At 31.9% G+C, this 11,771-nt stretch overlaps 1 protein-coding gene and 1 long non-coding RNA gene across 9 annotated transcripts; both read right to left on the bottom strand.

Moving 5' to 3' along the window:
* Window positions 1-1,022: 1,022 nt before the first annotated feature.
* On the bottom strand, window positions 1,023-4,145 carry LOC126843614 (uncharacterized). Its single transcript, XR_007686451.1, has 3 exons — window positions 4,072-4,145; window positions 2,056-2,141; window positions 1,023-1,807 (listed from the first exon to the last, which is right to left on the bottom strand). It is a non-coding gene; the product is annotated as an uncharacterized LOC126843614 (long non-coding RNA).
* Window positions 4,146-4,336: 191 nt separating this feature from the next.
* On the bottom strand, window positions 4,337-8,991 carry LOC126843598 (uncharacterized). 8 transcript variants are annotated; one of them, XM_050581220.1, is made up of 4 exons: window positions 8,037-8,991; window positions 7,640-7,718; window positions 5,649-5,900; window positions 4,337-5,569 (listed from the first exon to the last, which is right to left on the bottom strand). In XM_050581220.1, the coding sequence occupies exons 3-4, from the start codon at window positions 5,683-5,685 to the stop codon at window positions 4,422-4,424; spliced, it is 1,185 nt and encodes a 394-aa protein (XP_050437177.1). In that variant the 5' UTR covers window positions 5,686-5,900; window positions 7,640-7,718; window positions 8,037-8,991; the 3' UTR covers window positions 4,337-4,421. The 8 variants fall into 8 exon arrangements, with proteins under 8 accessions (XP_050437177.1, XP_050437179.1, XP_050437172.1 ...); XM_050581222.1 differs by having other exon boundaries at window positions 4,337-5,900; window positions 8,037-8,172; window positions 8,565-8,991; XM_050581215.1 differs by having other exon boundaries at window positions 4,337-5,900; window positions 8,037-8,172; window positions 8,781-8,991.
* Window positions 8,992-11,771: the final 2,780 nt, after the last annotated feature.

Here is an 11,771-nt window from a genome sequence, read left to right as displayed (position 1 = left end):
TTGCGATTAACAGGGTTTTATTGAAACATTTACAGTAACTGATTTTACCACTTTCAGTCATAAAAATGTTTATCGGAGTGAGTTGGCAATATTAAAATATTGATTTTTATGAAACTTACGATTAAAAAAATCTCAAAACTTATTTAATTGATAATTATTATATTCAACCAAACACGTATCATAATAATAGTGAATAAGAAAATTTCTATATAAAAAAAAAAGTGAATATATTAAGATTTTAAAATTATTGTTTATTTTAGGAAATTGAATAATCGTATCATGACTTACCGACTTACATTATAAGTGTTTTTATGAGAATATTAGACTATTATATTTCAAAATCTGACAAATTGATAAGAAGATCTAATTCCTCAGCACCATTATCCGATCTCTCTTCACAAATAGTTGAATTTAGTTCATCTATGTATTCTAAAATTGATCGAATGACGCTAAAGTTGACATTATTGAAAACCAATTCCAGATGAGAAAGAAAAGATTTCGCGTTTCCCAAACTATTGTACTCAATCCGGTTAGTACTATACGGTATTTTCAAAGAATTTATTTCTTGTTTTGTCAGACCGGTAAATTTAATTTTAAATTCTTGATTGTCTATAACGAAGAGATGACTAGCTTCGCATTCAAAAGGCTGACAAAGCGCAGCCAGTATTGAAACTATATAGCTAACCACGCTGTCTATTTTTTCTATCCCGTTGATAAGATTTCTGAAACAATTCAGCAAGCTGAATACATGGTGATCTTCGGACAAGCTTAACATAGTTCCAAATTGTACAATTATATTGTACCATTCTTTTGCGTAATACTGAAAGTCGTCCACATTATCAATATAAGGCTGTAAATATGTCATGTGTTTTAACGACAGACGATATATGATAATTTTTAAAAAGTAAAAACAGGTATTATAGTACGATTTTATATGTCGGAGGTTGGTGTTTTTCCAATCAAGGATACGCGTGTTTCGCCAGGACGAAAGCAGCATTGTGCTAGTGTTATTCCATGTCATTCTTAAGTTATATAAATTTTTCAAGTCTTCTTTGAGTTCATTATAAATACCCAGGTTGCCCAAAAAAAAGCCAATTAAGTTTTAAATTAATTTCTAGTTTATCTTTCAACGCACAATCTCTAATTATATTGTTGTTGTTAAGCAGATCCCAGGCTTTCCTCATGTGTTGTTTTATTAAACTTTTCTTGATATCATTGAATCCTAACTTCTGACCTGACTTCAACATGATGTCATATGAGTCGAATGAATTACCTTTACGACACCCGGCTAGGTCGTCCTTCAGTTTTTCAATGACATAGCTGAGAGTTTCGATAACATTCCTATAGCTTTGGTGTGAATTTGTTGGAATCTGGTGAAAACTGGATATTAGGCTGGTGAACAAATGTAGTACCCACATGGCCCCAACGCGTATTTCTTTTAAAGCGATTAGCGTAGCTACCTGGGATTTTACTAAACCGTTTACATAACTTATGGTGCCAACCGCCATATTAAATGTCATATTATAAGGTTCTTCAAATAAAAGCTTAATTATCCGCATGTATGTATACCCGTTAAACAGGTATCCGCATCTTAAATCCTTGTAGAGTTCATCTTTTTCAACATGTTCGCCTGAATAATCGTACCCGGTTTCTAATGAATGTACTGAAGTGTATACCAAAAACACTGTGCCCAATACTATTTTCGTCAGTAGATCAGTGCACACCATTTTTATCTCTTGAAGGCGACTTAATGGGTCATAAAGTATTACGTTTCTTGCTTGGTTCTTGAAATGACGACATATAACGACTGAAGATATTAGAATAAGACAACATTTTAATTTTTTTAATTAATATGTCAAGACCAAACCCAAACAATTAGACGTCAGTACAAAAAAAAACATGTTTTCGCTGTAGATATTTGTTTAGACCATATTTTTTAGCTTTCTACCACATACTTAACTGTTACTTATTCAAAGTTCGACATATTTTTTTGTATGTTTTCTCCCTTTTTTTTTGTGTGTTTTATTTAATACCAACCTACCATATTGTACTCACGATTTTTCCCGTTTCGAATCAACCATGACTTTTATTTTCTACTGAAGTCTGGTGACCATATTCATTGTTGACAAAATACATATGCCCTATTATGAATATACATGTTATAAAAATTATTAAAACAAAATTTTCTCTTTTAGAAAACTATCGACTCCTCACTCCAGGTTCGAATTTTGTACTTGCCAGAAGTTGTTTTCACTACACCTGGTTTATTATAAAACCGTGTACAAATGATATAATATAATATAATAATTGCTTTGTTTAATAAAAAACGAGTAAGTTATTTAGTACCATTTAATTTATTTAGTAGTACCGCATATACTATTTTGATGTTTTTTTTAGCTATACAAAATAAATGCAATAAATATAAGTGTTAACTACAAGTAGAAGCTATTGACTTCGTAGGCTTGAAAAGAGTAGCCGCTCACTGTCGACAGTCTTATTATTTTGATTTTTTATTAATTATGAGAGAGAAAGGTCTCTGCACCACTTTCTTTTTAATATTTTAGGTGGGTTATTGGGCATCGATTGTAATGTAAGGTAATTTACAAGAGGGTTTGGATGGTTGTACAGAGAGTTGTAAGAACGACTGTAGTAAAACTTGGAAAGTTGGGTTGTAGTTTTCATTTGTAGATCCGAATGTAAAGTATGGTTTGAGTTATAGGGTAAGAGACTTGTATTTCGTAAAGGTTCGAATCCTTAGCTCAGGCCTAAATTTTAGTGGAGTGTATGTGCTCAGCTTAGTTTTTGTCAAGGTGTACCCCAAATTATTTGATAGTATTTGAAGAAGGTATGTGGAAATTGTTTAGAGTAACGTGAGGGCAGATTCCTTGTTTGAGATTAAATGAAATATGGCAAGATTTTGGTTAGATTTAAACTGTTTTTTTTTTAAGAAATCCGTTCGACGAAATAATTTTGCTAACTAAAAATATTTCTACTAAACTCTTTAATATGGTAAATGATCAAAGTAAGTTTTTATTGTTCACATAAATATAAAATATATAAACCAATTTTTGAAGGTAACTTTCAAAAGTCAATTCTGGTGACATTATAAAATGATTTAACTAGAACCTGACTAGAACTGAGTATAAACATACTGTGACACATTTCATAATATATACAGGGTGATTCTTTTATCATGAACCACTCAATATCTCATAGGGAATAATAAGAAATAAAAATATTTTTTAGCTTCGGCGCGGAGCTGAGAAGGTATTATTTTTACAATAATGCGATTTTATTTTTGTGTCTAGGACAGTGATATTTTCTAAGCCGCTAATCTACAAATTCGTATCGAACCGTTTATTTAAAAGTGATTTTATCACTTCTAGTTATAATAAAATCTGTAGAAATGTGACCTCTCCGTCCTAACTATGCCCGGACCCCACTATACTGGCTTTTTTCATATTATTGTTGTACAATATGATCTCAATTTTTCACAATTTTTTTGTTTTTACCCCCCACCCAAATAAATTTTTTTGTTAGCAACTTTTGAAACTTAAATGGTAACGTATATATTTTATTAACGTTCTAAATTGAGAATAATGTACTAAACATTTTGAATGGTCGATAACCAGTTTCGGATAACTATTTTTGAAGTTATTGAAGTTTCAAGTTTAGGGGAGGAGGAAAGAAGGAGTGTAGTAGTATTTTTATCTGCGCGCATTTCCCAACTGCACTTCCCCTCCCATCCTAACTTTAAAAATAGTTATCCCAAACTGGTTTTCGACAGTCAAAATGTTTAGTACACTATTCTCAACATAAAAAGTTAGTAAAATAAGTACGTTACCATTTAAGTGTCAAAAGTTGCTATCAAAAAAACTAACTTGGAGGGGAGTAAAAACAGAAAAAATTGTGAAAAATTGAGATCACATTGTATAAAAACAATATGAAAATAAAAATGTTAATTTTTTATTAAACCTTATGAGATATTGAATGGTTAATGATAAAATAATCACCCTATATAGGTTGCGATTTACAGATTTTTATCAAATTATTTATAGAATGATTTTATACCTGTCATTCGTTAAAACGCTTATAGAACCAAGACTATCTCAATGTGAACTGACACCTTTTGTATTGATTTTTATAAAATCTACGAGTAAAAACAATAACAGTTTATTTCTTTGATAATTATTATTTTCAACTAAATATGTATAATATTGGTAGTTAATAACAAAATATATAATAAAAAGAAAATATGCTAACATTTTAGAATGCTTGTTATATTTTATAGAAATTTAATTATCACATCATGACATAAAAGTTGATTAGTATTGTAATGTTATTTAAATTTTATATTTAATAAAAATTTGGGTTACATTATAAATGTTAGTCTATAGACTACTGATAATTATTATGATTACTTATAAGTAATCAAAATCTGGTATATCGAACTGGAAATTTTCAAAAACCTCAATATTATTTTCTGACTTCTCAACAATAAATGTTAGATTGATCTCATTGATATATTCAGTAAGTGACCGAATGGCGTTAAAATTGACATTTTTAAAGGCCAATTTGAGATGAGCCAAGAAAGTTTTAGCATTTCCCAAGCTGTAGTATTCAATCCATACAGGACTAAACGGTATTTGCAGAGATTCTATTTCTTCTTCGGTTAGACTTCTATATTTGATTGTAAATTCTTTATTGTCTATAGTGAATTGTTTAATAGCATCGCATCCAAAAGGTTGACAAAGCTCAACCAGTATTGAAGCTATATAGTTGACCACACTATCTATTTTTTCTACCCCGTTGATAAGATTTCTGAGACAATTCTGCAAGCTGCATACATGTAAATCTTCGGACAAGTGTAGTAAAGTACCAAATTGTGTGACTATATTGTGCCATTCTTGTACGTAATACATATAGCGGTCCACGTCAAGAATATAGAACTCTAGATAATTTATGTGTTTTAACGATAGCCGGAACAAGATGATTTTTAAAAAGTCATAGCACGACTTATAGTACGATTTTACATGTAGGAGGTTGGTTTTTTTCCAATTCAAGTAACGCGCATTTTGCCAAGCCATAAGCAGAATGGTGTTCGTGTTTTTCCATATTATTTTCAAGTTGTATCTATTTTGAAAGTCCTCTTTGAGTTTTCTATACATACCAAAGTTGTGCATAAAAAGCAGATTGGGTCTTAAACTGCTTTCGAGCTCTTCTTTCAACAAATAATTACTAATTATGTTGTTTTTGTGCAGCAGATCCCACGCTTGGGTCATGTGTTGTTTAAGTAGAATTTGCTTGAGAATATCGTATCCTAACTTCTGACCTGACATTATCATGCTGTCGTACCAGTCGAATGAATTGCCTTCACTACACTCGGCTAGGTCGTCACGCAGTCTTTCGATGACGTAGACGAGAGTTTCGAAAACACGCGCATAGTCTTGCGGTGTATTTTTTGCAGTCTTAAAAAAATCAGCTATGAAACTACTGAACAAAAGTAGTGCCCACATGGCCCCAACACGTATTCCTTTTAAAGCGATTAACGTAGCTACCTGAGTTTTCACTAAATCGTTTACATTAGTAATGGTGCCAATCGCCACATGCACTGACATATTATATTCTTCAAATAAAAGCTTAATTACCCGCATGTGTGTATACGCGCCAAACAGGTATCCGCATTTTAAATCCTTGTAGAGTTTATCTTGTTCAATATGTTCATTTGTATATTTGTACCCGGTTTCCAATGACCGTACTGAAGTATATGGAAACAACACCAAGCCTAAAAACATTGTCGTCAATAGTACGGAGCGCATCTTATCTTTGTTTAAAATGCGGCTTAGTTGGTCAACAGAATATATTAAGTTTGCTTATCCGGTTCTTGGAGTAACGAAATACTGCGAATGAGAAATTCAGAATTCACTATACAACATTTTGATATTTGTTATTCGCTTTTAAGAGCTTAAAAAAACAGTTTTGGTCGTAGGTATATTTGATTAGACAATATTTTTAAGCTGACTTACACACGTTAAAAAATACAACTTCTATTATTCAACTGTTTTGCATATTTGACCTATTTCTAGATGTTTTTTGCATTGTTTCTATTTTTTTTTTTATTCTATTCAATACATACTATAATGTATGCATAATTTTTTACTTTTTCTAGTTACCGCATTATTATGTGTTAATATTTTAGATTTCTCAAAAAAAAATTTTTTATTTGGTTTTTCCATCTACTTGAGCTCGATAATCAGCTTTTTAACATCGTGTAAATTATTTAATTTAATTATTCCCCCCCCCCCACCATCATTTAAGTTTTTTATAATCCAAATCTAAATTGCGACTCATTTTAGAGTTCAATTCCATTACACGATGAATACTAATCGAAAAATCGCCTTTGTGCATGTAAAAATCGTTTAAAATCAATTAATATTAACGTATCAAAAAACCCCGAATTCATCAGTCAGTAAATCAAACGTTTTCATTTCTTCGCATGCGCTTAGATTAATCTGTGTAAAAAAGTCATTCGTCATACAAGAGTAGTAATAAATGTCAAAGACATCATGTCCACCAAATTTTTGTTAGATTTCTGCACTATAGTTTTGTTAGTAGCTCTCGAAAGTCTTTCCATATTTCTACACTTGCCTATAGCTTTGATTTGGGAAAAATATATAAATTCACTCGAAAAGAGAGGCGGGGGGTTATTCAAGTTAAATATGGTAAATTATGCAGCGTCCATTATTGTGACTAAGTTGGTGGTAAGGCTTTGGTTTTTTTAAGTTGATAGGTTAACAAATATGAATAAGTTTTTAGATTATAGAGTATAAATTAAGTAGTTATTATAAGTCTAATTCGTAAGGTATTCAAGGTACTTCATCGGTATACGTCTTCTGGACGACCAATGAGCTCTGCAATAAACATGATGATTTTTATGATATTTACGAATAAAAAATCTCACAACTTATTTAATTGATTATTATTATATTCAACCAAATATGTAATAATAGTCCGAATAACGCTTAAGTTGATATTATTGAAAGCAAATTTTAGAGGGGCAAAGAAGTTTTAGCGTTTTCCAAAACTATAATACTCAAGCCACATAGGATGCAGTGCAGTACGGTGAGTGGATCACACCCACGACTGTCTGTCTTCGAGGGCTAAATTAAGAGACCCTAGCCGGGACAGGAAGCTACCCGATATCCACCCTAAAATATCTCTAGAGACTCTTTATAAATGTATGTAACCGCCCGAAGAGCAGAAGGGTTGCAACTTGCAAGTACTATCAAGATAATTAACTAATATCTTAAATTGCAAATATTATTATTTATTTAAAAGGTTTAACGACCAGTAAAAATTAAGTTATCGATTAAAATATCAAAATGACTAAAAAAATATGTATAAATATACCTATATGTAAAGGTTTTACACCCGTTACCTGGTAATTCGGAGATAAAGCAGCGGAGTGACACGTACAAAAATATATTAAAAAGACGTGAAAATAATGACGTGGTCATCATATAATAATATTCAACCGAATATGTTTAATAGGGATAGCTTGTAACAAATATATATTACAAATCATTTTTTATCAATATACAGATATTTATCGAAACATTTACAGGAAATTATTTTATACCTGCTTGTCATTTCAGTGCTTAAAAAACGAAGACTACTTCTATGTGGACTGGCATATATTGTATAGATTTTGATAACACCTAAAATTAAAAAAGCTAACAGTTTATTTATTTGATAATTATTATATTCAACTAAAAATTAGTTTAGACAAGCCATAGACAGTGTCGTGCTAGTGTTTTTCCATTTAATTTTCAAGTTATAGACATTTTGTAAGTCATCTACGGTCTTATTATGCGTGCCTAGGTTATTCAATAAAAGTGAACTGGCTGTCGTACCATTTTCAAGCCTTTCTTTCAACAAACTATCACTAATTATATTGTTTTGTTCCAGTTGAGCTTGAGCTAGTTCCAAGTATTGTGGAAATATATGTTTTTTATATGTACAAAATCCAAACGAACCTTTTGACAACACGATGTCGTACGTATCGAATAAGCTGCCTTTACGACACCCGGCTAAATCGTCATCCAGTTGTTTGATGACAAAGATGAGAGTTTCAACAATTTTCGGATGATATTCCGTCGTATTTCTTGTCTCCTGATAAAAAAAAGGTAGCATAACCGTAAACAAATGTATTAGCCAAAGGGCACCAATACGTATTCCTTTAAAACCGAGCAGTGAAATTATCTGGGATTTCACTACAACGTTAATACTAGTAATTAGGCCAATCCACAATTTGCTGGGATGACATAGCTGAGAGTTACGATAATTTTCGGATGGTCTTCAGCCGTATTTTTTGAATCCTGATAAAAACTTATTATTAAGCTCGTGAACAAATGTAGTGCCCACATAGCACCAATACGTATTCCTTTCAGACCGAACAGCGAAATTATCTGGGACCTTACTAATTTGTTCATATTACTAATGATGTCCAGCAACATTTGCAATTCTGTATTGTGATTTTCAAGTAAATCCCTAACTAGCCGCACCTGTGTATACCCGCCGAACAGGTATCCGCATTTTAAATCCATGTAGAGTTCACCTTGTTCAACATGTTCGTTTGTATATTTGTAGCCGGTTTCCAATGACCGCACTGAAGTGTAAACGAACAATATCAAGCCCACAACCGTTTTCGTCAATATTCCGAAGCGCATCATATTTCTCTCTAAAAGTTGACTTAATCTAAAAGTATTATGTTTTCTTACCAGGTTCTTCAGATGACGAAGTGTACCGAACAAAATATGTAAAAATTAACTCGAAAGTTTTAATTTTTTTAGTAGCGTTTAAATGTATTTATGCGACTTTGCAATAAAGAAGTCTAAAAATAATTGGAGTCAAGTATTAAATTTTCCCTTTGCCTAGTGTTAATACTATTAAGTTTACAAATTTTAGCATAGATGGTAAGTTTTAGTAAACTGTTGCCTATACAATGACTTTTAGTAATTTATATGCTGAGTTTTTGTAAAAACGACAATAATAAAATTGTTATATTGGTTTAAGTGTGTACGCATATGGCATGTACGAACTTTACAGAAGAGTATACAGCTATTTTTTTTTTTTTTTTGTTATAGAGAATAATTATTATAAAATTAAAAAACGATATTGAACATAACATTGCTTTGAACATAATACACTGATGTATATTTCAGTTATAACAATGCTAAAAGGACTATGACTATCTGAATGGTTTATCGTTATGAATTTCATAAAGCCTCCGAAAGGAAAATCTCACAATTTATTTTAATGATAATTTTTTAGCTAGCTCAGTCGGAAGAGCACGAGATTCTTAATCTCTGGGTCGTGGGTTTGAGCCTGGGGTTGGGCGCCACTTTGTTGTAAGACAAAACGAGATACTGATGAATATACTGTATGTATAGTGTAGTTGCCGAAAGTATTCGGTTAGCTGCCCGAGTTCTTCGCGGATGTCGCCGGAAGCACTGCCCGTATTTATTTTTAAATAAATCATACGTGTTAAACATGACGTGATCATGACAACATAATAATATTCAACAGAATATTTTTAACATGGATGGCTTGTAACAACATTATGACTATGAATAAGAAATTAATACATAAGGAGGAGTGATAGTTGTTAAGAAGATGAATGTATGGAGTAAAGAATGATATGAGGATAGCTGGGGTGATTGAACGAGATGTAAAAGACCAATCACTATGGAGGTGTAGGACTAGGGTGGCCGGCCCCATGTAGTTGAGATGTAAGGCGAAGATAAAGAAGAAGAAGATAAACACAATATAAATCATTAAATTGTTTTTACAGTGAATATATTTTATTGACATAAAACAATGCTTTTTCGGTTTACAGATTTTTATCGAAACATTTATAGAAAAAGATTTTATAACTATTTGTCATTTTAGTGCTTAAAGAACGAAAATTACTTCAATGTAAACTGCCACATTGTGTATAGATTTTGATGAAACCTAAAGCTAACCGTTTATTTATTTATTTGATAATTATTATATTGAGTTAAATATGTATCATATGGATAGTTCATGACGTACTCGTCGGTTAATATTATAATTTAATTGAAAATATATAATTAAAACAAGTTGTGTTACATTGAAAATATTAGACTATCAATATTCAAAGTCTGACATATTAATATGAAGATCTTCCAATCCTTCAGCACAATTTTCCGACAAATCAACAAACACTGTCGGGTTGAGTTCATCGATATATTCTGCAAATGACCGATTGATACTAAAGTTGACATTACAAAAAGCTATTTTCAGATGAGACAAAAAAGTTTTAGCGTTTTCCAAGCTGCAATTTTCAATCCATTCAGAACTAAACGGCATTTCCAGCAAATTTATTTCTTCTTCAGTCACACCTGTATATATTTTTTTAAATTCTTGATTGTCAACAACGAATGGATCGCTAGCTTCGCAACCGAAAGGCTGACAAAGCGTAACCAGAATTGAAACTATATAGCTGACCACACTGTCTATTGTTTGTATTCCATTGATAAGATTTTTGAGAGCATCCAGCAACCTGTCTACATGGTGATCTTCGGACATCTTTAACATAGTACCAAATTGTGTGACTATATCGTACCATTCTTGCGCGTAATACTTAAAGGCGTCCACATAATCAACATAATTTTTTAAACATGTCATGTGTTTAAACGTTAGACGAAACAGGATTATTTTTAAAAAGCCATTACACGAATTATAGTATGATTTTATAGGCCTGAGATTAGTGTTTTTCCAGTCCAGGACACGCGCGATTTCCCATGCCGTATGTAGTATAGGGCTAGTGTTGTTCCATGTTATTCTCAAGTCATATCCTTTTTGTAAGTCATATTTAACCCCTCCATTTCTCCCTAGATTGTTCATCATAAGCGAATTAGTTTTTATATTTAAATCGAGCTTCTCTTTCAACAAACCATCACTAACTATTTTGTTTCCTTCCAACTGAGCTTTGGTCTGTGCCATGTATTGTGGTAGTATAGTTTTTGTATAAGTATTGTATCCGAACTCACCTGACTGTAAGATGCTTTCGTACGAGTCGTATGAATTGCCTTCACGACACCCGGCTACATCGTCATTCAATTTTCCGATGACGTAGACGAGAGTTTCAAAAATATGCAGATAGCATTGCGGTGTATTTCTTGTCTCCTGGTAGAAAATCGATATTAAGCTGGTGAACAAATGTAGTAACCACATGGCCCCAATACGTATTTTCTTTAAAGCGAACAACGTAGCTACCTGGGATTTCACTATATTGTTAAAACTACTAACAGGGTGAACCATTACTTTCAATTTTGTATTATGATTTTCAAGTAAATCCCTCACTAGCCGCATTTGTGTATACCCACCAAACAGGTATCCGCATTTCAAATCATTGTAGAGTTCATCTTGTTCAACATGTTCGTTTGTATATTCATACCCAGTTTCCAATGTACGCACTGTAGTGTGAACGAACAACATTATGCCCAAAACCATTTTCGTCAATAGTCCAGAGCGCACCATATTTGTATCTAAAAGTTGGTATAACCGGTCTAAAAGTAATAGGTTTGCTTACTTGGTTTTTAAGGTGACAAATTGTACCGACGGAAGTATAAGAATTAACTTGAAAAAATTTGGATAAGTAATAATAAAAAAACGTTAACTTTAAGAATCAATCTTAAGGCGACGAAATGTACTGACTGAAAAAAAAAATGTAATTTATATTATTC

Source organism: Adelges cooleyi, unplaced genomic scaffold, assembly GCF_023614345.1.
Source record: "Adelges cooleyi isolate 19-005CV unplaced genomic scaffold, UGA_ACOO_1.1 ACOO_flye_CR_arks_rails_tigmint_CR_PRNA_574, whole genome shotgun sequence".
Classification (NCBI taxonomy): domain Eukaryota; kingdom Metazoa; phylum Arthropoda; class Insecta; order Hemiptera; family Adelgidae; genus Adelges; species Adelges cooleyi.
The sequence above is the reverse complement of the archived record's forward strand: the minus strand, read 5'-3'. Positions and strand labels throughout refer to the sequence as shown.